We start from the raw sequence: 26086 nt of genomic DNA, 5'->3' as shown, positions 1-26086 counted from the left end.
GCTAGATTTTAAGATGACTCAAGCAGAGACACTCAGGACCACCGGTGGGCTAACATTCTTAGGAGAGATTTTTAAATGAGGCCTTTAAATGTTAAATACACAGATCTCTTTTACTCTCCTTTATTTTGGAAAATTAAAAAGTCATACACAATTAATGCAAAACTTTTGAGTTAATCTGAAAAAGTAACTCAAGAAAAGATGATGAGCTTGACTCATTCCTTGGTTTTAAAGATGAGTAAAGCTTGAGCCTTAGTATCTTACTAAATGAATTTTGGAGCGTCTTATGTCACATGGCAGGTTGTGGAACCTCTCTGACCCTCGGTTTCCTCCTCTGTGGAATGGGGATATTGACGTGAGGATTAACTGCTTTATTCCACCTGGAATGCTTAGCATGCATGTCAGACATGCTCAGTGAAAACTAGTGATGATGATGATGATGATGGAATTCTAAGACCAGACATTTCTTGATTTCGAAAGTTGGCATGTTATTGTCTCTCTTTGAACTCAACCAAAGGACTTGAAGGATATGTTTGTTGTCCAAGCTCAGCGTCTTAACTCCGTAGGTGTTTTATGGGTCAAATCATGGGCCCAGGGCCCACGTGCCCATTTTGAAATGAACACCATTGGCTTTTCAGACCTGGTTCCAGCTCTTGCTGGGGCGGGAGGTGGTGGGGTTCCTTCTTCAGGGTTGAACTTTATGGAGAGTCCTTTATGGGCGAGTGTGTGTTAGGACTTGTTAGAGGAGCACAGCTGAACCTCTCTGAAGTTACCAGGAGGAGAAAATCTTGGGCCAGTGAGACTGTCCAGAGGGAAGTATGAGTTAATTGCTTTTTGAATTTTCTTTTGTGCTGGAAAAGCGATTAGACCATTATCTGTATCCCTTTTCTGGAGGATGAAGCCAAGGGCCAAGAGCTGTGGCCTGGCGTAGTGGAGTGCCTGGCAAGCCTTAAGCCAGCCTCCATGGGGCAGGGACACTAGGGTGGCCTGCAGCCCACTCCACTCCGCTCCCACCTGCCTCCTGATGGCAGCCCCAGGTTTTGGTGGCATGGCTGGGTGAGCCACCAGGCTTGGGGACGCCTCTCGCCAGCCCCGAGTGCCTGGCACAGTGTGTGGGGAGGGGTGAGGCAGAAGTGCCAGGCTGAGGGCAGTCCTCAGGGCTGCCGCCCCGGGAGGTGAGTGGGGGCCTGAGAACCGAACAAGCATTGGGCACAAGGACATGAGCTCAGTGTTTCAAGCCTGGCTCTGCCCTTCACTCTGTCTGGTGGCCTCCGTCACATCTGCAGACCTCTCTAAGCCTGCCGCCTCATCTGTAAAATGGGCACCGGGGAGTTTGAGAGTATTAAATGATGTGACGAATGGAAAGGGCCCAGCACGGGCCCTGGCACACCAAGGGCTCAGTAGGTAGCTGTTTGCTCTGTGGCTTATCTGTGGCTGGATGTGGGGGAGATGTTTTCCTTTCCTATTTTGGGATCATGCATGCCACCTACCTCTGTGATGAACTATGCTGAGCAGGGGCCGTAGGAGAGGCAGCTTTGCTGGAAAAGAGTTTACAATGGAGGGGGAGCCCCTCCCCACAAACACAGCCTGGGCCCAGTGAGCCTTGGACAGCTCAGCTCTGCTGTTGGGGTGGCGGCATCTCTGTGGGCAGGGAGCACAGGGCCTGGGCTCAGCAGAGTGGGGACCCTGTGGCTTGGAGAAAGGATGGGCCTGCATCCTCTCAGAGTCCCCCTCCTGGGGGCTGGAGCCGAAGCACAGATGGGCTTTGTGCAGAGTCACGCGGGGCCGGCAAAGGGGAACTGCGCCCGGGCCGCACTCGTCTCACCAGTCTGTCTCAGAGCTTGTCAGTGGTTTTGAAAGAGTCAGTGGAAAGTGCTGACTGGGCTGTCCTCCTTCACCCTAGAACTGTGAGGCTGCGGCTCCTGGCAGGGAGAGAGGAGAAGTCCCACGGGGAAGCCACCTCCTTATCTGCCAGCTCCCATCTCCTGGGCTTCCAAGGCCCCATCTGCAGGATGGGTGGGTCTCTGAGCGGGGACACTGACCCAGGTCAGGGGCTGGCAGGGCCATGCCTGCAGGTGATGCAGATGAAGTGGGGCTGGGAGAGGGGCCCTGGGCCCTGTGTTCGGGGGTGCACTTGGCCCTGCAGTGGGAGGCAGCCTGGAGAAGCGTTCCAACTCTGGAGACAGCCCTGAGGAGAGAGCTCGGCTCCGGCGTCAGACTGCTTGGGCTCTCCTCCCACCTGCAGGTCCTGCACCCAGTTGTATGGGCTCCATTTCTCGTCTTTCCTGCCTCACGGGCTTGTTGTGAAGGGGAAGAGGGATGACCAGTTGACACAGAATTTGTCAGGCTTTGTCTTGGTGATGTCATAACTGCTCACCCAAGTCATCCTGACCCCGCCCTGGCACTCACCCCCACATCCTGTCATTCAGCAAGTCCCCAGGAGGTCACCCTCTGATCCCCTCCTGCCTGTCACTTCCTCTGCTTCAGTGTCACCTCGGCAGAGGCTTCCCTGACCTCCCGCCACAGAGCAGCTGCCTCTCCCCTCCCCCTGCCTTTCTTTGTGGCCCCCGTCAGCCCTGAGTGTTCGACCCTCGGCGCGGGGGTGCTACTGGCTGTTGCTGTGCCCCGAGTGCCCAGCACAGAGTAGTACTCACTCAACTTTTGTTGTTGGTGTTTTTACTGTAAATATGTATAACATAAAATTTATCATTTTAACTGTCTTCAGGTATTCAGTTCAGTGGCATTAAGGACATTTACCTTGTTGTGTACTGTCACCCCCATCAAGATGCTGAACTTTTTTTCATCCTCCCAAACTGAAACTCTGTTCCCATTAAACACCAACTCCCCATTCTCCCCTCCCCCAGCCCCTGGCAGCCGCCATCTACTTTCTGTTCTATGCATTTGACTACTCGAGGTGCCTCATATACATGGAATCAAACAGTATGTGTCCTTTGTGACTGGCTGACTTCACTCAGCATAATGTTGTCAAGGTTCCTCCATGTTTTGCATGTGTCAGAATTTCCTTCATTTTTAAAGGCTGAATAATATTCCATTGTATGCGTATACCACATTTTGTTTATGCCTCTGTGGACAGACACTTGAGTGGCTTCTACCCTTTGGCCGTTGTGAATAATCTGTCTGTGAACGTGGGTGTGCAAATATCTCTTTGAGATCCTGCTTTCAGTTATTTCAGGTGTGTACCCAGAAGTGAAATTGTGAGGTCATGGGTAATTTTATATTTAATTCTTTGAGGAACTGCCATGCTGTTTTCCACAGTGGCTGCACTATTTTACATTTCCACCAATGGTGCGCAAAGGTTCCAGTTTCTCTGCATCCTCACCAATGCTCGTTATTTATTTATTTTTGATAGTGGCCATCCTACTGGCTGTGAGGACTAAGCAGTTTTGAATGAGTGAAAAATCTGTTCCCTGCTCCCTCTCGCCCTCATTTTACCCCCTCCTCTTGGGCCCCATTTTCTCTCATACCTTCTCTCCCCACTGGCCACACCCCAGGCCTGGAACATGCCCCCCATGCTTTAAGACATCTCCCCACCCCAGGATATCCTGTGCCCACCCAGCTTCTCCCTGCTCTTCACCCTGCACAGTACGCTGGGTCTGCAATGCCTGTACCATTTGTTGAGTGACTGTGACTGTCCTCCCCACCCCATCCCCTTTCTCTGGAGGGTTGGGACCCTGCCTCTGGGGTTTGTGCCCTCTGGGGAGCTGAGGCCATCCTGCCCTTTCTCCTGGGCTCCCCCTGGGGGCGAGCTTGTGCGTGTGGCTGACTGGCTTGGGGAAGCTCAAGGAAGGCCCTCCCTGCCGGCAGGTCAGGTGAGTGTGGCCACATGGAGCCTGGGTTCGGAGGGTGAGTCCTGGGAAGGAAATTCGGTGTTGAGAGCCCATGGTGTGAGCAGTGCCTCTGAGCTTTTGCACGTGCGGTTCCCCCTGCCTGGGGCTCGCTCCTGCTGTCTCTCCTGCAGTCTTCTCTGACCCTGTTCCCTGCCCCTGTTAGAAGCCTCTCACCGTCCCCTCCTGCATTCACCATCACAACCCTTAGCACCGCCCTGTGTACCTGTGAGTTAACTGGCTGTGGCCCTGTCTGTTGAACCAATCGCTGTGGCTAACGCAGTGCCAGGCAGGGCTGTGTCTTAAGGGAGACAAAACTTACAGATCTTTATAAAGACTTCTGAGTGGGAGCCTAGGACCCATTAGAGAGCAGAGCAGGTGTGATGGCAATTCCCATTTTACAGATGAGGAAACAGAGTCTTCCTCGAGATCACTGAGAGCCAGACCCCATCCTCACGCTGGGTCCTCTCAAAGGGAGCGGTCCCCATGGGCAGAGGTTGGCGTTGTCTGCCTTGGGATGGGATGCAGAGCGCTTTGGGAGCTGGGCAGCAGCAGGGGAGGGGAGGAGAAAGGGAGATGCTCAGCTTGAGCTGGGGGTGGGGGCTGGACCCTGGGTACTGCCTGGCCTTGCAGCTCTCTCTGCCTCCTCCTCTCCTCACAGGCAGGCCCCAGACGTTCTGGGCTGGCCTGGAATCTGCATTTGGAGCCTGCTCCAGAGCAGCGATTCTCAACCTTGACTGTACATTAGCATCATGTAGCGTCCTTAAAATAGATTCATGCTGAGACCCCACCCCAAAGCGTCCGACTTAGATGACCTATGTGGGAGCTGGGGGTTGGTCTTTGATAAAAATCTCCAGGTGGGTGTGTGCAATGGCTGGGCAGGAGTTCCCGTCTCCTGGGGCTGACAAGCTGCAGCGTCTGGCCAGGCTCTGTGCTCACTGCACCCTGGCCCTGGATTTCAGGGAAGAGGGAGCTGGGACCCTAAGTAGAATGGGGTCTTTACCTGGGGGTCTCTACCCTGGGGGGGGGGTCTCTGGGGACAGAGAATTGCTGACTGTATTAGTTACCTATTGCTGTGTAACAAACCTGCCCACAACTTGTGGCTTAAAGCGGCAGTAAACATTTATTATCCTCACAGTTTCTGTGGGTCAGGAATTTGGGAGCCATTGAGTGTTTCTGGCTGAAGGTCTCTTGGGAGGTGGCAGTCAGAATGTTGGCTGGGGATGCAGTCATCGGAAGGCTTGACTGGGGCTGGACTGTTTGCTTCCAGCAGGGTGCACTCACATGCTGGGCGAGATGGTTTGGCTGTTGGTAGGACTCAGTTCCCTGTCTCTTGGGCCTCTCCATAGGGTTGCTTGAGTGTCCTCATGACGTGGTGACTGGCTTCCCTTGGAGTAAGCAGTCCAGGAGAGCAAGGCGGAAGCCACAATGTGCTTTATGACCTAGTTTCAGAAGTCACACTCCACGTTTCTACACTGTGCTATTGATTATATGGGTCAGCCTGGGAGGGGCCTCTGCCCGGTGTTAGTACAAGGAGGTGAGGATCACTGAGGGCCAGCTTGGAGAGATGGTCCTGTCATTGTACTTACAGCCTCATAGACCTTGCCTGGTAGGTCTAAGTGCCCCCAGTAAGTGGGGTGGCCCTTCTCTCCTAATCCTCTATTCCTTTCCTGTCGTCAGACCACAGCGGTGTCACTGTGGGATGGAGTGTTCTCTCTGAGGCCTGGAGGTCTTGCTCTGGAGCCATCATGCAGGAGGGTCTATGACCTCTCTACTGGCTGTGGCTACCCCACCCACATCTGGTGTGCCAGCCCTTCCTGTGGTGACCCCCACTAGCATGCAGACTTGGGCCTGTAGGAAAATAAATTTAAGAACCATTGCTGCTACATGCCTGGCTCTGGGCTAAGCAGTTGTATTGTCTCACTCAACCCTGTGAGGCAAGTCCTCTTTCTCACCATTCTACTGATGAGGCTCAGGTCACTCATTGAATATGTGGTAGAGGTTTAAACCATTGGTATTTAAAAATAAGTGATCTGACTTCAGGGCATATATGAAAACTATGGTGCTATAAGGTGTCCCCAAAGGAGGGGACTATTTATCAAGTTGGGTCATCAAGTGAAACTCAAGTAAGTATGTTTTTGTGATTGTGTTTGTGTGTATGAGAGAGGTGTCTCTTCCTGGGATTTCCCCAGGGCCATGGTGACTTGGGTGCCTCAGCACAGGGCTGGAACCTTGGTCTTGAGGCTGTTTTTTTGTCCAGATTCAGCCCTTTTAGGAAAACTTTCTCCCAGTGGAGTGAGTGACGGTGAGCACCATTTCCCATCAGCCCTCCTCTTCCCACGGCCTGGTCTGCTGACGCCAAGGGCTGTCTTGCACCAACGTAGTTGCCAGTAGATCAGTTCTGTGGTTTGAACACAGAGGTGTAAGAGACTCACCGACTTCTGTGGTTGATGAGTTCCTGGAAGGAGATTCAGAGTTGGTGTATCAGGTGTTGCTAAGAGAGAGGAAATCCAGGCCCTGGGGTCTCATCTGAGAGCTGCTGAAGTGAAACCTGTGCCTTTAGGACTTTGCTTGGGACACAAGAAGCTGGCTAATAGGGTCTGGGGTCAGGGCCAGCCTCACTCAAGAGTAGAGGTGATCACTCTCACTTTACAGATGGGGAAGCTGAGGCTCAAGTGCTAAGGGACTCTTCCAAGGCCATACACGTTAGGGGCAGAGGCTGCTGTCTGGGCAATTTCATCTTTTCCAGGAGCATCCAGGAGCAGCATAGTCACCACAGCAGGCCCCTGACCTCTCTCTGAGCTGAAGGGCCATGGGGTTTGCCTGCCTCTGGAAGATCTGGGATCTGAGAGGGAGAATGCGGGCCGTGTGTGTGGAGAGGTGACTGCCTACCTGGCCAGACAGGACATCTGCACACAGACACACGCAAAGATGGAAAACCAGGCATGGGGGTTGAGGAGCTGGAGTTGGAGATGGAAGCTAGTAGTGGGGGTGGCCCAGGTTTTGAAAGGTTCATAGGAGATGTTTAGAAGCAATCATGACCGTCACCTGATGTGACCTATTGTCAGAGTGGGATCCACTCACTCAATTAATTAATTTTGGTAAGGAAGAGCCGCTCTGAGCTAACATTTGTTGCCAGTCTTCTTCTTTTTTTGCTTGAGGAAGCTTAGCCCTGTGCTAACTTCTGTGCCAATCTTCCTCTGCTATGTATGTGGGATGCTGCCACAGCATGGCTGATGAGTGGAGTAGGTCCACGCCCGGGATCGAACCTGCAAACGTGGGCTGCCAAGGCGGAGCACACGGAACTTTAACCACTCAGCTACGGGGCCAGTCCCCACTCACTTATCTTTGCTGAAGGTGGGCTCTCCAGGGTGGAGTTTGGGGTATAGCTGTCTGGGTGTGGGCGTGGGGGCAGCAGTGCAGTCCTAGGCTCTGCCCTGGCCCCCCTCCACTGCTGTTTCTCCCTCCAGCTGCACAGTCATCAAGGCTGCCAGCTGAGCTTTAGGCCCGTCAGAAAGACCCCAGCCTTTCTCAGGCTTCTTTCCATGCTTTCTTCCCCTTCTCCACCACCAGCTAGGCTGCTAGCCTGGAGCTGGGGCCTCTAGTCTCCAGGGTCTGTCCCAGCAGGCAGCGATAAGTCGGGGTCCTAGAACAATCTACCTGTGTCTATCCCATCTTGCAGAGCATCAAGGGAAGTAGAGGCCCGCCCAGAGAGTTCCAGGAATGCCTCCCCCACCTGCCTACCAGTGCTGGCGTGGGCCCTGCTTTGTCCCCCATACACTAAGTCCAGGGCTGCCTCTCCCTGCAGTGCAACCTCCCTGCTTCTCTTCTGAAAAGGCTTACGAAGCCTTTTCAAGTTGGGCTTTTAGGGACTTTATGCATCTGGATGCAGGGAAGAGACGTGGGTAACAAAGACATGGTGCTCAGAGAGAAGTCTAGGTGCCGGGATGGAAGATGGAGCCCCCAGAGGCCCTTCCCCACGTTGGCCTGTGAGGTGGGAGGGCTCTGAGGAATGAGGGACCCTCACCTTTCCCCTTTTATGAGCTTGGGGTTGGCTAATGGCCGCCATCTCTGATACCTGCCCCTTACCCCCAAAACTGGGTATGATGGGCAGGCTGAGGCAGGGAGGGGGGTCAGTCGAACACAGCCTACAGGGCAGTCTGATTGATGTCGGGGTTGTGGTCCAGTCTGAGATTGGGTGGGACCAAGGCTGAGGCTGAGATTGGAGCTCAGATGAAGATTGGGATTCTTCCACAAGTGAAATGGTCTGGGCACTGGCAGAGGTGGCTCCCACCTCTGTGCTAGTCTCTTTGGGGATCCTCCTCTCTCCCTCCTGGTCTAAGGTGGCCCTAGCAGGTGGCCACACATTTACCTCTGCTATCATTTAATCTTCCCAGCAATCCTACCAGGTAGCTCTGCCTATTTCCGTTTTACAGATGGGAAAGCTTGAAGACTAGAGGCAGTCGAGCATCAGATGGGGCTTAGATGAGAATGTCCAGGAGGCGGGGGTGCAGATGCTGTGTCTTTGGGGTGAGTTCAGAGGTGTTGGCTGGATGGGGCCCAGAGAAGAGAAGACACTGGTCTGGGACCGCCTGGCAAGGGAGAGACTGAGCTGGGCCTGACCCCAGGTCTCTGGGCCCCTCCCTCTCCTTGTCTCCTGGGCTCACAGGCTGCCCTGCCCTGTCCCCACGCTTCCCCTCTCTTCCCCCCACCCTCTCACTGTGGCTGGCCGGACCTGGCCCGGCAATGTTGCCTCCTTCACTTCCTGGCTGGCTGGCCTGCGTGAGGGGGGCTGGCGAGGGTCTGGCTGGGAGGAGTTGGAGCCCAGCCCCTCCCTGGGGTTGAGGAGTGGGAGGAGCCTTCTGGGCAGACACAGAGCCCCTTTGTCTAGGCCGCTGTGCAAAGCAGCTGGTCTGGGATTTCTGGGCATTTTTTTACATTTGAAGAATAATTGCATTGTCTGGGGGGCCCGCGAGAATCCAAATCCCTCCCCGGACCTGCGAGGCAGTCCAGAGAGATTCCCCTGGACCCACCCCCCAGCTTCCCTCCCCTCTTGTTAGAAGCTTGAGGCAGAGAGGGGTCCCTCCAGGGAAACTGAGTTAGGGCTGTTGCCCTTGGACGCTAGGAGGAGAGACTTGTTAAGTGCCCAAGGTTGGTTGGAGAGGGCACAGGTGGCCCCCAGAGCCCTGGGCTTAGAGGAGGGGAGAAGCCTGCTTGTTGGAAGGGGTGGGCCCATTCTGGAGAGCTTCTGCTCGCAGAGTCTGGACCCTAAGGGGTGAGGTGAGGTGAGCCAGGTGGGCTGACTGCCTTGGCCATTCTCTTCTTCTCTGGGAAATGGGTCATTCATCCTGGGCTGACCTTGAAAGAAGGACAGGGAGGCAGACGCATTTGGGAGTAGCCTGTGTTCCGAGGGAGCCAAAGATGGGTAGACATTTTTTGTCTCTTGTGAGGGGCGACTTTGGAAGGGTGTGGGGCACATGGGAAGCTGGCCCTTCGTGGCATCGTTTTTGTGGTAGTGCCCACTGTTGCGGAGGAAGTGACCTGCTGTTTGCTGGGTGAGCTGAAGTAGACTCCCAATGCTGAGGAGGAAGGGGTGCCTGCACTGAGCTGGGCCACTGAGCCTCCATGCCATTCCCTACCGGGGCTCGGAGAGAGGGTCACCAGCCTAGCCTGGGACCTCAGCCCTGCTCAGCGATCGTGGGGCTGCAGCCTCTCCTGAATAACAGGCAACAGGAGTTCCTGGTCTGATTTGCCCATGCTTTGAGAGCAGGCAGGGGTGGCATGGTGGTGGTTGCAGAGCAGAAGCAGTGCCAGGAACTCGCATTTCCTAGGTGTCTTGTGCCTTCAGGAAACATCACTAGAGCAGGCCGGCTTTGCTGGTGGTTCAAAAACACAGCTGCACGACCACAGTGCCCTGTGCAGGGTGTGCATGTGAGAACCCAGACCCAGCTTCTGTGATGCCTGCAAGAGAGACGTGTCCACAGGCCTTCACGTGGGCTAGGCTGGGGATGCCCAAGACTTTGGTGAAGTTGGGGTTGTGTGTATGTTTGGGGGGGTGGGTGAATGAGATTTGAAGCTGGAAAGGTCAGCGGGGGTCCAGAGGGTCGAGGCTGACGTGCTGAGGCCTTTCCCATGCGGGAACGTAGCAGGTGCTCGTGAATTGCTGGATATTATCCCTCGTTAATGAGAGGTCTGGCCAAGCTTGTCTTTAAGGGGTGGGACTTGTGCAGGCCCAGCAATTCTCTACGGGCATGGTTCAGATGGAGGAGGCAGACGGGCACCTGTGGAAGCTGAGGGTAGAGGCAACAGTGATTTGGGCTGTGGGGTTGACTTGGCTTGACCCCATGGGAAGGGCAGGTCCTCCACTAAGGATACCTTCAGCTTCCAGCCTTGGGAGTGATCGGTGCTCCAGCAGCTTTAAGCACTGTGGGGGAAGCACAAGGAAATGCGCGGTGCCCCCAGCTCAGTTCTGGGCATTTCTAGGAGGGGCTCAGCAGGGTTGTGACTGTCAGATGTTGGAGGCCAGGACTAAAACATGTCTCTGGTATATGGCGATTAGGAGGCACTTCTTAAGAGGGTAAAGGGGGACAAAATGAAACTCGTGAGGATGTTCAGAGAAGGTGGCTGGGGAAGTGGCAGTGGACACATGCTTGGCCGCTAGTGTCCATTCCCGTTGCGTGGCCTCCTAGTCTTCATCCATCCTTCTTTGGTGACCCTGCCATGGGACAGGGCTTGTCTTCTCTCTTTCCCACTCTCCTTGCCCTGCTGCCTTCTGTCAAGCTTGGCTCCTTGGACAGGTTCAGTGAGGGCAGTATTGGCTCCGGGCAGCAGGGGGAGGTGGTGGCCTGAAGGCCAGAGCAGGGGGTGGGCAGGGGGGCTTCTTGAAAGAGGGTGGGACACTCATGCTGTGGCTGGCCTGATTTCTTGAAGCTACCAGGCTTGGCTGTCTGCAGCCATGGGGGCCCCCTGCTCCCACCCCCATTTTGCCATGGAAGCTGGATCGAGAAGGCAAGTGTCTGTTGCCCTGTGCCTCCCTCCTTCCCCTCCCCTCCTCCCTGCCTGGCTGAGCCAGCACTTTTCTTCTCTCCTTTATCTGCTCGAAAAGTACAGGGTGTTCTGTTTCTCCTGTGCATACAGATCAAGGAGCGGATGTTATTTATTTATTTCTTTCTCGAAGGCGAGAGAAGGGCAGGCAGGCACCGAGAACCATTAAGGGTTTCTTCTTCCTCAATAAGGCATTTTCTCATAAAATTAAAAAAAAAAAAGTATTGGAAAGGAAAAGATGACACAAACCAGCAGAAAACAAATTGCTTCTCCCCTGCTCCTCACCGCCCTAGCTGGAGCTCACAGGGCGCTGGAAGGTCCAGCTCAGCATTTAGCTGAGGGCCCAGCACATAGTAGGTGTTCCCCTGGGTAGTTTTCTCTCTCCCTTTCGGTTTGGACCCCAGGGTGTGTTGGCTCCATGGGCCAATGTGGGGAGCCACAGGGCAGACTCCTCATCTCTCTGCCCTCTGTGGGCTGTGCGGGTGGCTTCTCTGGCTTCCTGGGGACCCCAGGGGTTGACGGGCCCATCTGGGACAAGGCCTATAAAGGGACATGACTGTGGGATTAGCCGTGAGGGTCAGGGGTGCAGGTGACCTACATGGCCCCTGCTTACCTGCTTCCGCCTGGCGCCCACATGTGATGTCTATTTGAGTTCAAGGTCTCTGAGATGTTGGGAACACAGTCCTTTCTGTGTTCATCTTCAAGGCTACCTGCTGGCCTGCGTTTCCCACAATCCCTTCCTAAACCCCATGCCAAAGACAGTCTGCTCATGATTCAGCTACAGAACTTTACAAATGATTTTCACATGAGGCTCTTGAAAATGCTGACAATCTTGTGATATCCACATGGGGCCTTTAACTGTCACAACAATGTAGTTAGGACAAGCCAGTCACTTCGATAGAAGGAAATGGAGGCTGGGAAGCCAGGCAGTTCAGGTAGCCGGCCGGGAAGGTGCTGCTGCCCCAGTGTTCTTCCCTATAGGGCTTCCCAAGGCAGCAACTTATCCACACCCCGGGTTTTCAGAGGTGGTGCCCCACGGAGCCTGGGAGTTCTCTGATGAGACTTCAGGGGGAGCCGGACCCCGTTTCATCCCAGTCACACCCTGGGCCCCACGGGAGCTTTTCAAGAAGGCGTTCCACCAGGGAGCTTTGAGAACCACTGCAGCGATCCCACCCTTCCATTGTATAAGAGGTTGTTTTGGGGGGTGGCCTCGGGCTCGGGGTGGGGACGGAGGCCTGGAGACCAGCACGCAGGCAAGGGCTCCCCCAGTGCTTGGGAACTGGGGCGTGGGAGCAGGGCGGGGTGCCTGGCAGGTGGCGTCAGCAGCAGCTCGGAGCACCCCGTGTGTTTACAGACGTGACGCAGAGCAGGCTGGCTGCCGCGTCACATCGGGGACCCTTCCTCCCCGATGGCCGCAGAGGCAGCCTGTCCAGGCAGCCACACCCTCACCTCTAAATTTAGTCCACCGGAAGGCGAACCTGGGGGAGGGGAGGGAGGCAGAGGGGGAGCGGGGAGGGGAAAGGGGGAGGTGGGGCAAGGACTGGAGCCAGCCCTGAGCCCCGTGCTCGCGGGAGGCCGGGCAGAACACCGTGGGGTGCGGGGGTGGGGACAAAAGCAGCACAGAAGGAGGCGGGAGAGGAATGGGAAAGCCGCGACATGGCTTCTGGAAGGGGGTGGGAGCCAAGAGCAGGGAGCCCCTGCCCGTGAACGGAGACTCTGCCCGGGGTGGGCGGGGCGGTGCGGGGCGAGGGCTCCGGGCCTCGGGCGCCACCTTCCGGCCCTCTGGGGAACCGCTCCTGCGCGGAGTGGGCAGGCCTGGGTGCAGGAAGTTTGGGGGCAGGAGTTGGGGGACATTCCCGTCCTTGCCCAGGGGTGGCGTGGGCAGGTAGAGTGGGTGGGAGGGGGGAGGCATAGGAGTAGCATCACAGCCTGAGAGCATATTTAGAAAAAGACCGCTTTGCTAAACCTACGATAAAAAGATGTTAGAGGGCGCTGTGCAAGTAGGATGGAACTTCAGCCCTCAGACCTTGAGATGGGTGGAGAAGGTCAGGGTGCCAGCTTTCATCGTTTTATGGGGCGCCAGGAAGAGATATCTGAGTGGTTATTGAGGTATGCAGACCTGCAGTGATGGCACGGATCCTAAATGCCCAACTCAGTGGATCCTTATATGTACATTGTGTAACCACCCTTCAGATCGACACATATTTCTTCCACCCCAGAAGGTTCCCTCCTGACCCTTTCCAGTCGTTCTCCCCCTCCCAATCTCTCTTCTGTCATCACAGATCGATTTTACCTCTTCATGAACGTCACGTAAATGGAGTCATACAGGAGGTGCTCTCTTGCCTCTGGCTTCTTTTGCTCGATGTTAAATTGCTGAGTGTATCAGGAGTTCTTTTTATTGCTGAAAAATATTCCCTTTATGAATATGCTACACATAGCACAATATATTTCTCCATTCTCCTGTAGATGGACCTTTGGGTTGTTTCTGTTTTTTGGCTATTATAAATAAAGCTGCTATGAATATTCTTTAGCATGTCTATCTGATGGAATATGCCCTGTTTCTCTTGGGTGTTATTCTTAGAAGTGGGATTGCTGTGTTGTGGGAACAGTTTTGCTCAGCTTTATTAGGTATAGGTGACACCTTTTTTTGGTGAGGAAGATTGGCCCTGAACAAACAGCTGTGTCAATCTTCCTCTTTTTGCTTGAGGAAGATTGGCCCTGAGCTAACATCTGTTGCCAGTCCTCTTTTTGCTTGAGGAAGATTGTCACTGAGCTAACATCTGTGTCAGTCTTCTTCTACTTTGTATGTGGGTTGCCTGCCAAAGCGTGGCTTGATGAGTGGTGCAGGTCTGCACCCGGGATCTGAACCCAAGAACCCCAGGCCGCCACCGCGGAGCACGCGAACTTAACCATTATGCTACCAGGCCAACCTGGTGACAGCTTTTTATATGCCTCCTATCCACTGCCCAGCAGCCACCTTCCACCCACGTTTGCTCCCCTGTTGTTAGATCCTGGATACTATTAGAGTCTGCAACCTCTGCCACTGAAACCTCAGCAAGGGCATCTGGGATCTAAGTTGTTTGGGTCAGGGGAGGAACAGGGACAGGATCAGAGCTGAGTGACTCTCCGGGATGGCCCACAAACACCTTCAAACCCTCGTGGTCACTCTGGGAATAGAAGGGTAGCCTTCTGGGGCTGGATTCAGGGACCCTCTAGGCCTCACAGCCATCGGCTCCCTAGCCTGGCGTCTCTGAGCAAGCTGGCTTAGCGTAACTGTCAATTTGATGTCTGGCCTCTGGTGCCACGGGTCCTCATGGCCCACTGTTTCCTGGGCTCCTTGCTGCTTTGCGGTGACTAAGGGGCTGGGTGGACTGGGGAAAACAACCAGAGACCTACCCGGAATAGCAGAGGCTCATCCAATATAGGCCTCGTGGCACTTTCTGGGGTGGGGGGGGGGGGCGGGTGGAGGGCAGGACTGTGTCCTGCCCACCAAATTGCCACCTCATTGAGGCTGTGAAAGACTAACAGAAAGCCAGAGGAGAAGAGAAGGGGCAAGGGAGAGCCAGGCAAGGGAGGGAAAACAGAGGGTCCAGTGCTGTGTGTGCAAGTATCCTGGTTGTGCGAGCATCCTGAGGTCTGTGCAAGCATCCTGGGGTCAGTGTGAGCATCCCCAGGTTGGTGTGAGCTGAACCATAGCAGCCATGCTGGGCTGATTTGGTCCAGGGTGAGCAGTGCCAGGGGCAACTTCTCCTGACTTTGGCCTTCTCGGTCATCATATTTCTGGCCGGCTCTTGTCTCGACCTTGGGGAAGAGGCCGTGCCTAGCAGGTTTGGGATGAGATTGATGGATTTAAGGGGCTCAGGGTGGGCTCCCAGCTTTCCTGCTTGCTGGTGGGGGCTGCCCAGCTTGCAGCCCTCCCTTTCTCTCTCCTTCCCTGTGTCTCTTCCTCCCTCCCTCCCCACATCTTTTGGATTTGGCGCTTGTCCAGGTCCTCAGGGAGGAGGGGGAGGGCTTGAGGCTTCCCCTCGAGGGCAGAGCCCTTGAGTGTCCCTTGGGGCAGGTGGAAAGGGAAGGCAGGGCAGGTGAGCTGTGACACCCCCACCCCCCGCAGGTTCCTAGGAGGCGAGTGCGGACGGTATGCAAAGTTGTGAATCCAGTGGCGACAGTGCGGATGACCCTCTCAGTCGTGGCCTACGGAGAAGGGGACAGCCTCGCGTGGTGGTGATCGGCGCCGGCTTGGCTGGCCTGGCTGCAGCCAAAGCGCTTCTGGAGCAGGGCTTCACGGATGTCACTGTGCTTGAGGCTTCCAGCCGCATCGGAGGCCGCGTGCAGAGCGTGAAACTCGGTGAGTGCCACCTTGGTGCAGCCACCTCCCAAGGTCACCTCTTGTCCCCCAGTGCCCTGGGCCTACCTGAAATCTCAGTATTTTAGCTTCTTCCCTGGGGTAAGTGATCCATCATGCATGCTGCCTAGGCATTTTCCAGAAGCTTTATTTGCCCTCTCAGCAGCCGTCTGAGGTGGCAGTGTGGGCCTCTGGCCTCCATTTTTGGGACGTGACCTAAGGTTCACAGTGTTTAAGAGGGAGGGGACACCGAGAACCAAACTCTCTTGGCAGTGAGTGGACCAGTTTCTATTTCACAAGAAGGGGAATCCTGTAAGCTTTTATTGGTCATTAACTTTTGAGTGTGAATTAGTAAATCATGACTGAGAGCTAGCCTGGCACAGCAGGAGCTCAGGGCTGCAGAGGTGGAAGGGGATTCTGGGCCTTCTTGTGGGTGGTGGGCAGGTCTTAGGATTGTCTGGGAAGTGAGTCTGTCTAGGTTGCAGAGTAATGAGGACTCTAGAGAAAGCAACCAGGTAAGACTGTTACCCCAGGGGTGGGCAGATTTTGCCAGGGGTCTTAGCCAGTGGGGAATTGCCAGAAATGCAGCTGGAGGTCAGGGCTTCCCAGCTAGGGGGTCTGACCAATGAGAGGTTGAGCAGGTAGGGACCAGGGGGACCGTGCACGGTGGCCTGAGTCTGTGGGCTGCATTGACCCTCCGGAGGATTTTGTGTCTGTCTATTCCCACACGGGGCAGCAAGGCCAAGCAGCGTCTATGTATGCCCGCTTTTGCTGGATGTGGCAACTGGCTCAGAGAAGTAGGTGGTCTGGTTTAGACCAAGCAGAGGTTGGGGAGACATGGGGACTTTCTCTCTTCTTTCAGAGACTTTGATCACATTAGGAGTCTTCCCCGAGAACATTTCCTGGAAGGCGTACGTGAGGTTGTGTCTGTCTTCTCCTGGCACACACAGGAGTTGTGTTGGCAGTGAGGATGAAGGCGCCATCCAAGACACTCATAAACCTGGGGACAGTCAGCAGGGAAGTCTTAGGACTCTTTGCTCTACACCTGATGGGGTGGCTGGGAGCCTTAGGGAAGGGGTGGCTCCATTCCTGGTTCTTGAGTCTTGTTAAAACATTCAGGGTCTGACACAGAAGCAGAAGACTTGGGGACAAATGGCCCGGTCTCAGTGGTAGCTGACAGCTGAGACCTGCCATGCAGTGAAATGATGGCACAGGACAACGAGGTGGGAGAAATGGGGCTGCGGGAGGCTGAGGGGGTACGCATCAGGCAGGAAGCCTTCCTGGGAGGAGGGAGCCAGGGCAGGGCTTCAGGTGAAGGTGGGAGTTGGGTAGATAGAAGAAAGAGGGGGCAATACGTGTGGAATGATCTATGTGAGGAAGACCAGGCCGACCCTGCCAGGAGAGGGGAGAGCATGTCTGGACAAGGGTGTATGTACCTGTGTTGTATGTGCAGTGTGAGACGGTAGCTGTGACTCATGGTGGTGAGAGCAGGGATTGAGGACCAGAGGCTCCAAGGACACTGTGGAGTAGACATGGAGATGGTGTCTGATGCCCTTTGGATGCAGGGGTGTAGCAAGAATGACAGAGGTGAGGTGCATGTGGAAGACGGTGGGAAACATCCTCAGACTGGGGCCTGCTCTGGTCCGCCCTACCTCCTTGCAGAGCCTGGGGGATGGGGTTGGGGCACTGACCTTCCTGCTGACCTCAAGCTGCTCACCTCGTTCCTGCTTTTGCTGACTGTCTGGAGCCAGGAAGGGTGCCTCATGCCTGGACGTCACTGCTCAGTGATTATGACGTAGAGCTGCCCAGTGTGCCCTGGGAAGGTCTAGGACCCTCCCCCGGGTGCTGGCCCCCTTCTCCTATTGGGAACTCAGGTCAGGCACTTTGGGGAGCCCCAAGCCTGAGGCTCTAAAGGAGGATTAGGAATAAATGCCCCCAGGAACCCACTGGAGGCAGGGCACTGGATTTTCAGCTTTTCGTGCCCTCCAGGCTGCCAACTTTTCCTGAACAAAGAGCGCTACACATTCCTGCCTCTTTTTCCAGAGACACCAGGAAATTCTGTCTCACTGGCTGTGGCGTGAGGTTGATTGTGTTTGCTCTTGCTCTGTGTTTGGCACATACATGCATACAGGGCTATTTTTAGTAACTGGTGGTTTAATTAGAAGCAGCCCAGGAAAAAGAAGGCACAAAAAAGAGAAATACTCAGTTCCTGGGGTTAGGGGGATTGTTGCAGTGTATACATCTTGTGGTGTATCAGATAGCTATTGCTGCCTAACGAACCGCCCCAAAAAGTCATGGCTTGAAACAACACCATTTTATTTGCTTATATTCTGTGGGACAGAAATTTGGGCAAGCCTCAGCTAGGCGGTTCTTTCGCTAGTCTTGCCTAGGATCCCCCACATAGCTACAGTCATCTGGCGGCTTGACTGGGGCTGGTTTGTCTAAGATAGCCTCACCCCTGTGTCTGTGGTTGGAACTGGCTTTTTGGCTGGGCCCTGTGTCTCCAGCAGGATAAGCCTAGGTTTCTCTCCGTGGTGGTCACATTCTAAGAGGGTGAGAGTGGAAGCCACGAGGTCTCTTGAGGCCTAGGTCTGAATGTCTGAAGCCACAAATGTCACTTTCAATGCGTTCTTTTAATCTAAGCAAGTCACATGCCCAGCCCAGATTCAAAGGGTGGGGAGATAGATTCCACCTCTTGATGGGAGTGGCAAAGTCACGTTGCAAAGGGCCGCGTGTAAGGATAGTAGAAATTATTGTGACCATCTTGGCAAAAAACTGACTACACGTGATATCTTGAATCAGGCCACCCAAAACAAAACAAAACACCAAAAAACGTTCCTCTCTATTCTCCTTTCATTATTTCAACTTCCCTGGGAGCTAGGCAGGGAAGGAGACAAATGCATCAGAGTCCCTGCAGCATCAGAAGAGGAAACTGAGGCCCAGGCGAGAGGCAACTTGCCGCAGAGCATCTCGGCTGTGGACAAGGTGGTAGAAGCAGCCCCCAGCCCTGCCCCGGAGTTGCCCCCTGCCCCTGTCGGCCTCTCAGGATTCTGCCGCCTGTGCTGTGGGATGAGAGAGCTTAGTTTTCTCTGGAAGTCTGTTTTAGACTGCCTTGGGGAAGAGTCTTCCAGACTGGGATGTTGGCCCTCTTTCCTCTGCCCCAGACTGAGTTGGGAGGTGGCCACTTTCTGTCTGGGAGAAGGGCTTAGACTCTGGGCCACCGGGATGTTGAGGTGTTAGAATAAGGTCAGAGGGGGACCTTGGGTCTGGAGGGCAGGGTCACTTCCTGGGTCTCCTCACAGGTGACCTCCCTCCCCTTGCTGGGACCACTGTACCCTCAGGCGCCACAGAATTTCTTCTGAGGGGGAGGCGCCCATGAGGTGGGAGGGTCTGGTGTCTGGTGTTAGCTTAGAAAAAGGTGGGGTGGAAAAAGAGAACCTTCTGACTAATCCAGTGCGGTGATGCTGTGGCAAATCACAGAGTCGTTCAGGGGGGCAGTTATCTCAGCCATAAAGTGGAACCCATTTTGTGCCACATGTGTTTCCATGGGGAACTTTTCACTGAAGACTTTGGTTGGTTGCCAGAGGGGGATCTAATCCCTTTTCTGCTCTGTTGTGGGAGGTGGAAGGATCCTCTTGGAGGAAGGAGAGTGAGGCAGTGTTCTGGCCCCCTTTGAAGAAGTCCCTGCCCCTCTAAGGGCCTCTTATTGTCACCATCAGGACACTCCACTTTTGAACTGGGAGCCACCTGGATCCATGGCTCCCATGGGAATCCCATCTATCATCTAGCAGAAGCCAACGGCCTCTTGGAAGAGACAACTGATGGGGAGCGCAGCGTGGGCCGCATCAGCCGCTACTCCAAGAATGGTGTGGCCTGCTACCTTACCAACCGTGGCCGCAGGATCCCCAAGGACGTGGTTGAGGAATTCAGCGATTTATACAACGAGGTGAGGCGTTAGCAGGGCAGCTGGGCACAACGGTGTGGGGGCAGGGAGTGCCCTGGCAGTGTGGGGGGAGTTGGGCGACCTGCTGGGGATGTCTACGATCTCGGTCATGTCTTTGCACACTCTCTGGGCCTACATTTGGAAAATCAGGGCAATTTGGGGATAGAATGAAGATGATGAGTGAGAAGTACTAGGTAAGAGATTATTGATACACATGATTACATCTTTCTCCAGAAAGGCCTTGAACATCTTTTATTAGATTTATTACTAGGCTATTAGTACTATTTATTTATTTAGTACTATTTATTACTTAGTTGGTGATTGTTGTTGTTATTGCTTTTGAATACTTTTGTAAATGGTAATTTAAAAAAACTTTATTTTCTAATTTTCCCCAGTATATAGAACTATAACTAATTTTTATATATTGATTTTAGCCGCCTTGCTAAATTATTTTAATTCTAATACTATATCTATTAATATATTAATTTATATTCTAATAATATTTTGGAATTTTATGTTTGTAATCCTATAAAAAATTAGAATTTTATTTTTTCCTTTCTAATCTTTAGACCAGCAGTGTCCAACGGAACTTTTCACAATGATAGAGCTGTTTTCAGCCCTGCACTGTCCAGTATGGTAGTCACTAGCCACATGTGGCTCTTGACCTCTTGAAATGTAGCTCATAAAACTGAGGAACTAAATATTTAATTTAATTTTAAATTGCTACAGGTGTCTAGTGGCTACTGTATTGGACAGCACAGCCTAAGACTGTTTATTTATTTTTCTTGCCTTGTTGCACTGGCTAATAGCTCCAGTACAGTGTTGGATAGAAGTGGCAATGGGACACATCCTTCCTTGTCTTATTCGGATTTTTTAAAAATGTTAATATTTTTGGTATCTTTCATTGGTTCTGTGACCTGCACTGAACAAGCAAGGTAATATGTAGGTCCTGCCTTCTGACAGCTCATCCTTTATAGTATAAGGATCTTGCACTCCAGGTCAGTAAATTGGTCAACAAGCATCTATTGTGGGGCCGGTCTGGTGGTGCAGCGGTTAAGTGCGCACATTCCGCTTCTTTGCAGCCCGGGGTTCATCGGTTTGGATCCTGGGTGCGGACATGGCACTGCTTGGCAAGCCATGCTGTGGTAGGCATCCCACATATAAAGTAGAGGAAGATGGGCACGGATGTTAGCTCAGGGCCAGGCTTCCTCAGCAAAAAAGAGGAGGACTGGCAGTAGTTAGCTCAGGGCTAATCTTCCTCAAAAAAAAAAAAAAAAGCATCTATTGTACACTTTCTATGTCTCTTGAGCATGGGAAAGGAGAAATGACCCTTGCTTTGGGGTAGTCCATGCTCAATATGGAGGGCAGTCACACTCAGTGTCTTATGTGTGTACACTCACAAAATATGTTGTGTGCAGTCCGATGGTATTGTGTGTTCGCACTCATGTGCAAAGAGACTGAATTTTTAATGAGAAGATAAGGACTAGTATTCTTCAAAGTAGAGCTTCCTGGTCTACTGGGAACCAGTCATACCCTGATCCCAGGTTATTGTGAGTGCTTTAAGCATGGATGCCTCTTGAGAGTGTCTTTCAGGGTCCATGACTTACTTGTTCTTTTAAATGTCCTTAAAAGTAGATTGTTATCAACTTGTGCTCATGGGTTTGATTTTTGAAAGCCAAGAGTGTGAGTCATGGAAAGTAGGATGGATAGAGGTGGGTTATCACTCTGGGTGATACTTTGGGTCAGGAGGAGGAGGTGTTAACCATGCGGTCAAGAGATAGATTTGCAGTACTGAAGGCCATTCTGAGAGGTGTGCTCTAAGCATGTGAAGCCCTGCCTGGGGGTGGCGTCAAAAATATGCAGCCTCCCTCCAAAGGTGATGATTTTGCAGGGCTACTCATTTGAATGTGTTATATTTGTTAACAAATAAATGAGTTTGTGCAGTTGTATCATATGGAGCTTAATCTCTGGAGCAAGACTGCCTTGATTTAAGTACTAGTTCTACCATTTATTAGCTGTATAATCTGAGCAAGTTATTGAGCCTCTCTGAGCTGTACTTTCCTGACCTGTAAAGTGAACATAGTTATACGTACTTCATAATGTCATGAGGATTAAATGAGATCCTGATGAAAAGTGCTTAATGAGAATTGAGGTGAGTAGTATTAGACATTACAGGTCTGTCCCTTTTCCCTTGGTCACACTGGGAAGGTGTCATTTAACCCAGGACAGGAGACTGTACCCATGTGACAAACCCACGTTCAGTTAAGGCTGTCCTAGTTGGTGGTTGACACAAAGAATCGCTTAGATGGACTAAATTTGTTACTCCTCAGCTGGGCATTTTGGCCTTTAGTCAACATGGGCTGAGGACTGGGTACCACGCTGCTTATCACCAAAGGAAACAACCCAGGGAGGAGGAGGCGAGTTGAAAGGCTGATTCTTTGGCAGTGGTCCTGCGTGAGGAATTTGCTGAGGACTCCAGTTAAGGCCAAACGCCTAGCATCTTGTGACTGTAGGGAGGAAAATGAACAGTTTAACTCATTCTCTTCTTTATATTTTCTACTTTAGAGACATGTTTAATTCATGTTTCTGTCTCATGTGGAGGCCTTGCCCTTGAGTGGAATGTTGGTGGGTGGGAACCCACCCTGGACTCCCCAGCTGGGGTGCCAGCTACTCTGTAGCTACAGGGCCTATACCTGGGCTGAGTGACAGGGCAGATATCACTCCCGTGAATGTGTGCTGACCAAATTCAAACTCAATTTACGAAGGGAAACACACCACTAATCAGCACCAGCCCCAGATGTTTGTCCTAGGAGCCCACATTTGCCGGTGTCTTGGGCAGGAGAGTGGGCGGGTGATCACGCTCACAGCCCTTCAGTGACGCCAGGGCCTTGGACAAAGTCCAGAGTCCTTGACATGACTCTTAGTTGTTCATGCCCCAGCCCCTGCCTGCCTTTCCCATCATCTCTTGCAACTTTTTCTCTCCTCGCTGCCCACTTCAGCGAGACTGAGCCCTTTGAACGCATCTTATATCCTCTCCCTCATCTTTAAAGATGCTGTTCTTGCTGCCTGAAATACTTTTCTTCTCCATCCCACTGCCCCCCTGACTACCTCCTGACTGTTCGAGGTTGTCCAGGTTAATCTTACAACCCCTGGGTTCTTTCACGTCACAGTACATCATGTAGATACAGCTGAGTGATGGAAAGCCTCCCCAGCTCGAGTGAGGGCAGGGGCTCGGTGCTGTGTCTGTGTTGCTCACCATTACAACCTGTGTCTGGACAGAGCCCCGTAAATGTTTGTAGAGTGAATGCTGGGGCTCAGGCCTTGTCCTTTGGCACCCCATGCCTGACCCAGCACTGCTCACCTGGGAGCTATGTACCAGGCAGGCAGCGGAGGCGGTAGAACCCTGCTCCAAGGGACCGTTCATCGCTTTCTGTTGATGAGGTGAGGGTTGGAGTTCTTGCCAAAATATGCCCGTGAAGTGTATTTTCATTCCATTTCCGTTCCACACTGGGGCCTCCCTCCCCTCTGCATGCCCTGCCCAACAGGGCCATCTTCCTTAAATGCAGCTGAGTCCTGCAGTAAAGAGGGCACGTTGTGAGGACCTGAGCAGGGCTAGGGAGGGTCTCCTGGGAGATCAGATTCCAGGGCCCCTTCTGCTCTCTCTCCCCCCAAATACTGGCTAGGCCCCGGCTCCAGAGTGCCCTCCTGGGAGAAGGCGGAGCAGACATGCTTTGGCAGGGGTGGCAGGAAAAGGGTTCATGTTTTTGGTTCTTAGAAAAAGGAAACATGCACAGACCTGGGTTCTCCAGCGGGTGGTGCACTCAGCTGTGTAGAGCCTCCGGGGTCAGGGGTGGGGGGTGGTTCCTTTCCCGCAGACTGTACAGGCACCAGAGGTTTCACTTTGTTCTAAGCAGGGGCCCAGCACGAGAGCCTCCAGGCCATCCTACCTCCCTCACACACTCAGAGGGTGGTGTCTGGAGGCAAGGAAGCTGGCTGCCCAGGGCAGCTTGCTACACTCGAACCATGACTCAGTGGGTGCAGCCTCAGCATTGCATTGATTCACCAAGGGAGAGGCACTGTGGGCTCAGCACATCTGGGAACACCTGGGATGTGGCAATTTTTGAGTTGGGGCCCTTTGGTCTGAGATGGAGGTGGGATGAGGGGCTGTGTTTTCAGTCTCCTGGGTCTCTCTGGCAGGTCTATAACTTGACCCAGGAGTTCTTCCGGCATGGTAAACCAGTGAATGCTGAGAGTCAGAACAGCGTGGGGGTGTTCACCCGGGAGGAGGTGCGCAACCGCATCAGGGATGACCCTGACGACCCGGAGGCCACCAAGCGCCTGAAGCTCGCCATGATCCAGCAGTACCTGAAGGTATCTTTGCTGTCTTGGAGCTTTGTTAAGTACAGGTGACAGAGTGAGGAAGACTGATTCTGGGGAATCTGGGTCCAAGGAGGGCGGTGCTGCTCTGAGGTCCTGCCCCAACTCTAGCTCAGCCCTGGTGGTCATCTGGCTCCTCTCTGGCTCTTCCTACAGGTGGAGAGCTGTGAGAGTAGCTCGCACAGCATAGACGAGGTGTCCCTGAGTGCCTTTGGGGAATGGACCGAGATCCCCGGCGCCCACCACATCATCCCCTCAGGCTTCATGCGGGTTGTGGAGCTGCTGGCTGAGGGCATCCCTGCCCACGTCATCCAGCTGGGGAAACCCGTCCGTTGTGTGCACTGGGACCAGGCCTCGGCCCGGCCCCGGGGCCCTGAGATTGAGCCCCGGGGTGAGGGTGACCACAATCACGATACCGGGGAGGGCAGCCAGGGTGGAGAGGAACCCCGGGGGAGCGGGCGGGAGGAGGATGAGCAGTGGCCGGTGGTGGTGGAGTGTGAGGACTGCGAGGTGATCCCGGCGGACCACGTGATTGTGACGGTGTCGCTGGGCGTGCTCAAGAGGCAGCACGCCAGCTTCTTCCGGCCAGGCCTGCCCGCGGAGAAGGTGGCTGCCATCCACCGCCTGGGCATTGGCACCACCGACAAGATCTTTCTGGAATTTGAGGAGCCTTTCTGGGGCCCTGAATGCAACAGCTTACAGTTTGTGTGGGAGGACGAGGCGGAGAGCCGCACCCTCACCTACCCGCCTGAGCTCTGGTACCGCAAGATCTGTGGCTTCGATGTCCTCTACCCGCCCGAGCGCTATGGCCACGTGCTGAGCGGCTGGATCTGTGGGGAGGAGGCCCTCGTCATGGAGAAGTGTGACGACGAGGCAGTGGCCGAGATCTGCACTGAGATGCTGCGGCAGTTCACAGGTGCGTCCCTGTGCCGCCACTGCCTGCTTCCACTGGCCTCTCTCTGTTGGCCATCCTCTGCTAGACCCTCTGAACCCCCTGAACGGTATGGTAGCTCTCCCCTCCCCAGATTGTGAACCGAGGTGGCCCGCCCACTGGGAGAGCTGCTGCCGGGCACCATGTTCCAGCTTCGGGCACCTCAACTGCAAGCTGTCCTCCGTTTGGAACTTAAAACACTCAAAACCATAGGTGCTGTGTTTCTTCTCTTTAAGAGCTGAATGGTAAAAATCTTGGGTATCCCCAGGAAACCTCAGATTGCCCCTTTCCTACTCATGCTGTCTTGCTAAGAGATGGATTTGTGTTTTACCATCTGATTCTTCAGTTGAACATCTTTCCTCCACTGTCCCAGAAGAGCCTCGTGAGAATCCTGACGTGGGAAGGGGAAACATGATGCTCTGGAATGTTTTTTTGGATAGGGAAATGAAGGCTCAGAGACATGAGCTGTTTTGCTGGGGGTCAGCAGGAGGCGTTGAGGGGTGCCCAGCTTGAACCACAGCCTCCCTCTCCATCCTCCACCCTCCACCCTCCATGCCTACCTGTAGCAGCCTGGTCCTCTTGCAGCCCCGGAGGTGGAGTGGGAGACACAGGGGTGTCTGCTGTGTGTGGCCCTTTCTTATCCTCCCTGCTCTTGGCTCTTCTGACTCTCTTACAGGGAACCCCAACATTCCAAAACCTCGGCGAATCCTGCGCTCAGCCTGGGGCAGCGACCCCTACTTCCGTGGCTCCTATTCGTACACGCAGGTGGGCTCGAGTGGGGCAGACGTGGAGAAGCTGGCCAAGCCCCTGCCGTACACGGAGAGTTCCAAGACAGCGGTAAGTGTGGGTATGCTGGTGCGTGAGGCATGTGCTGGGTGAGGAGGCGTGTGTGTGGCTATTCCTGATGTGTGTTTGGTCCAGGGGGAGGCGGGGGAGGGTTTGTTCACTGAGGGGTGCCAAGGTGAGTCAGGGATGGAGTAGCTCCTATAATGAAAGAGGAAACAAGGAAATGTGCACTTAACATCTGGAAGAAAAGATGAAATCAAAGTGAGATGTTAACTGCTTTCTTGAGGTTATAAAAATGGAGTTATTTAATGCTATGCTGTCCGATAGGTAGCTATTAGCCACATTAAATTAAGTTAGTTAATTAAATTTAAATGAATACATTGAAAATTTAGTTCCTTAGTTGCACTAGCCACATTTCAAGTTCAGTAGCCATATGTGACTAGTGGCACCTTATTAAATTGCGTAGCTATAGAACATTTCTATCATTGTAGAAGGTTTTATTGGACAGCACCAATTCAATGGAAGTAAGTTTCCCCAACATGGTTTAGAAAATAAAATTAAGAATAATGACCATCCCCAAAATTGTATCAACTATGCATTCAGAGAGGAAATAATAAATCTGAGAGAAATAACTATATTGTCATGCACTGCGTAATGGCATTTTGGCCAATGATGTATATGGTGGTGGTCCCAAGGTTAGTACCATAGAGCCTCGGTGTGTAGTGGTCTATACCATCCAGGTTTCTGTAAATATGCTCTATGATGTTCGCACAACGATGAAATCGCCCAATGGCACATTTCTCAGAATGTCTTCCCGTCAT

General features: G+C 53.4%; 1 protein-coding gene and 1 long non-coding RNA gene across 8 annotated transcripts in view; one reads left to right on the top strand and one right to left on the bottom strand.

Moving 5' to 3' along the window:
• The window catches only part of SMOX (spermine oxidase), a 36765-nt gene that overhangs the window by 8351 nt on the left and 2328 nt on the right, over positions 1 to 26086 (top strand). For 3 of the 7 annotated variants that reach the window (XM_070587914.1, XM_008507944.2, XM_070587919.1), the window contains exons 2-6: positions 14998 to 15231; positions 18948 to 19174; positions 23369 to 23542; positions 23705 to 24464; positions 25156 to 25316. In XM_070587914.1, the coding sequence (XP_070444015.1) occupies positions 15024 to 15231; positions 18948 to 19174; positions 23369 to 23542; positions 23705 to 24464; positions 25156 to 25316 (1530 nt within the window). In that variant the 5' untranslated portion in view covers positions 14998 to 15023. Of the gene's footprint in view, positions 1 to 14997; positions 15232 to 16090; positions 16816 to 18947; positions 19175 to 23368; positions 23543 to 23704; positions 24465 to 25155; positions 25317 to 26086 lie in introns of all 7 variants that reach the window. The other 4 variants (XM_070587917.1, XM_008507945.2, XM_070587916.1 and 1 more) reach the window with 3 other exon arrangements.
• Positions 105 to 1825, bottom strand: LOC139078034 (uncharacterized). Its single transcript, XR_011530741.1, has 2 exons — positions 1488 to 1825; positions 105 to 799 (listed from the first exon to the last, which is right to left on the bottom strand). It is a non-coding gene; the product is annotated as an uncharacterized lncRNA (long non-coding RNA).

This window comes from Equus przewalskii, chromosome 21 (genome assembly GCF_037783145.1).
Source record: "Equus przewalskii isolate Varuska chromosome 21, EquPr2, whole genome shotgun sequence".
Taxonomy (NCBI): Eukaryota; Metazoa; Chordata; class Mammalia; order Perissodactyla; family Equidae; genus Equus; species Equus przewalskii.
This window is presented reverse-complemented; position numbering and strand designations above follow the sequence as displayed.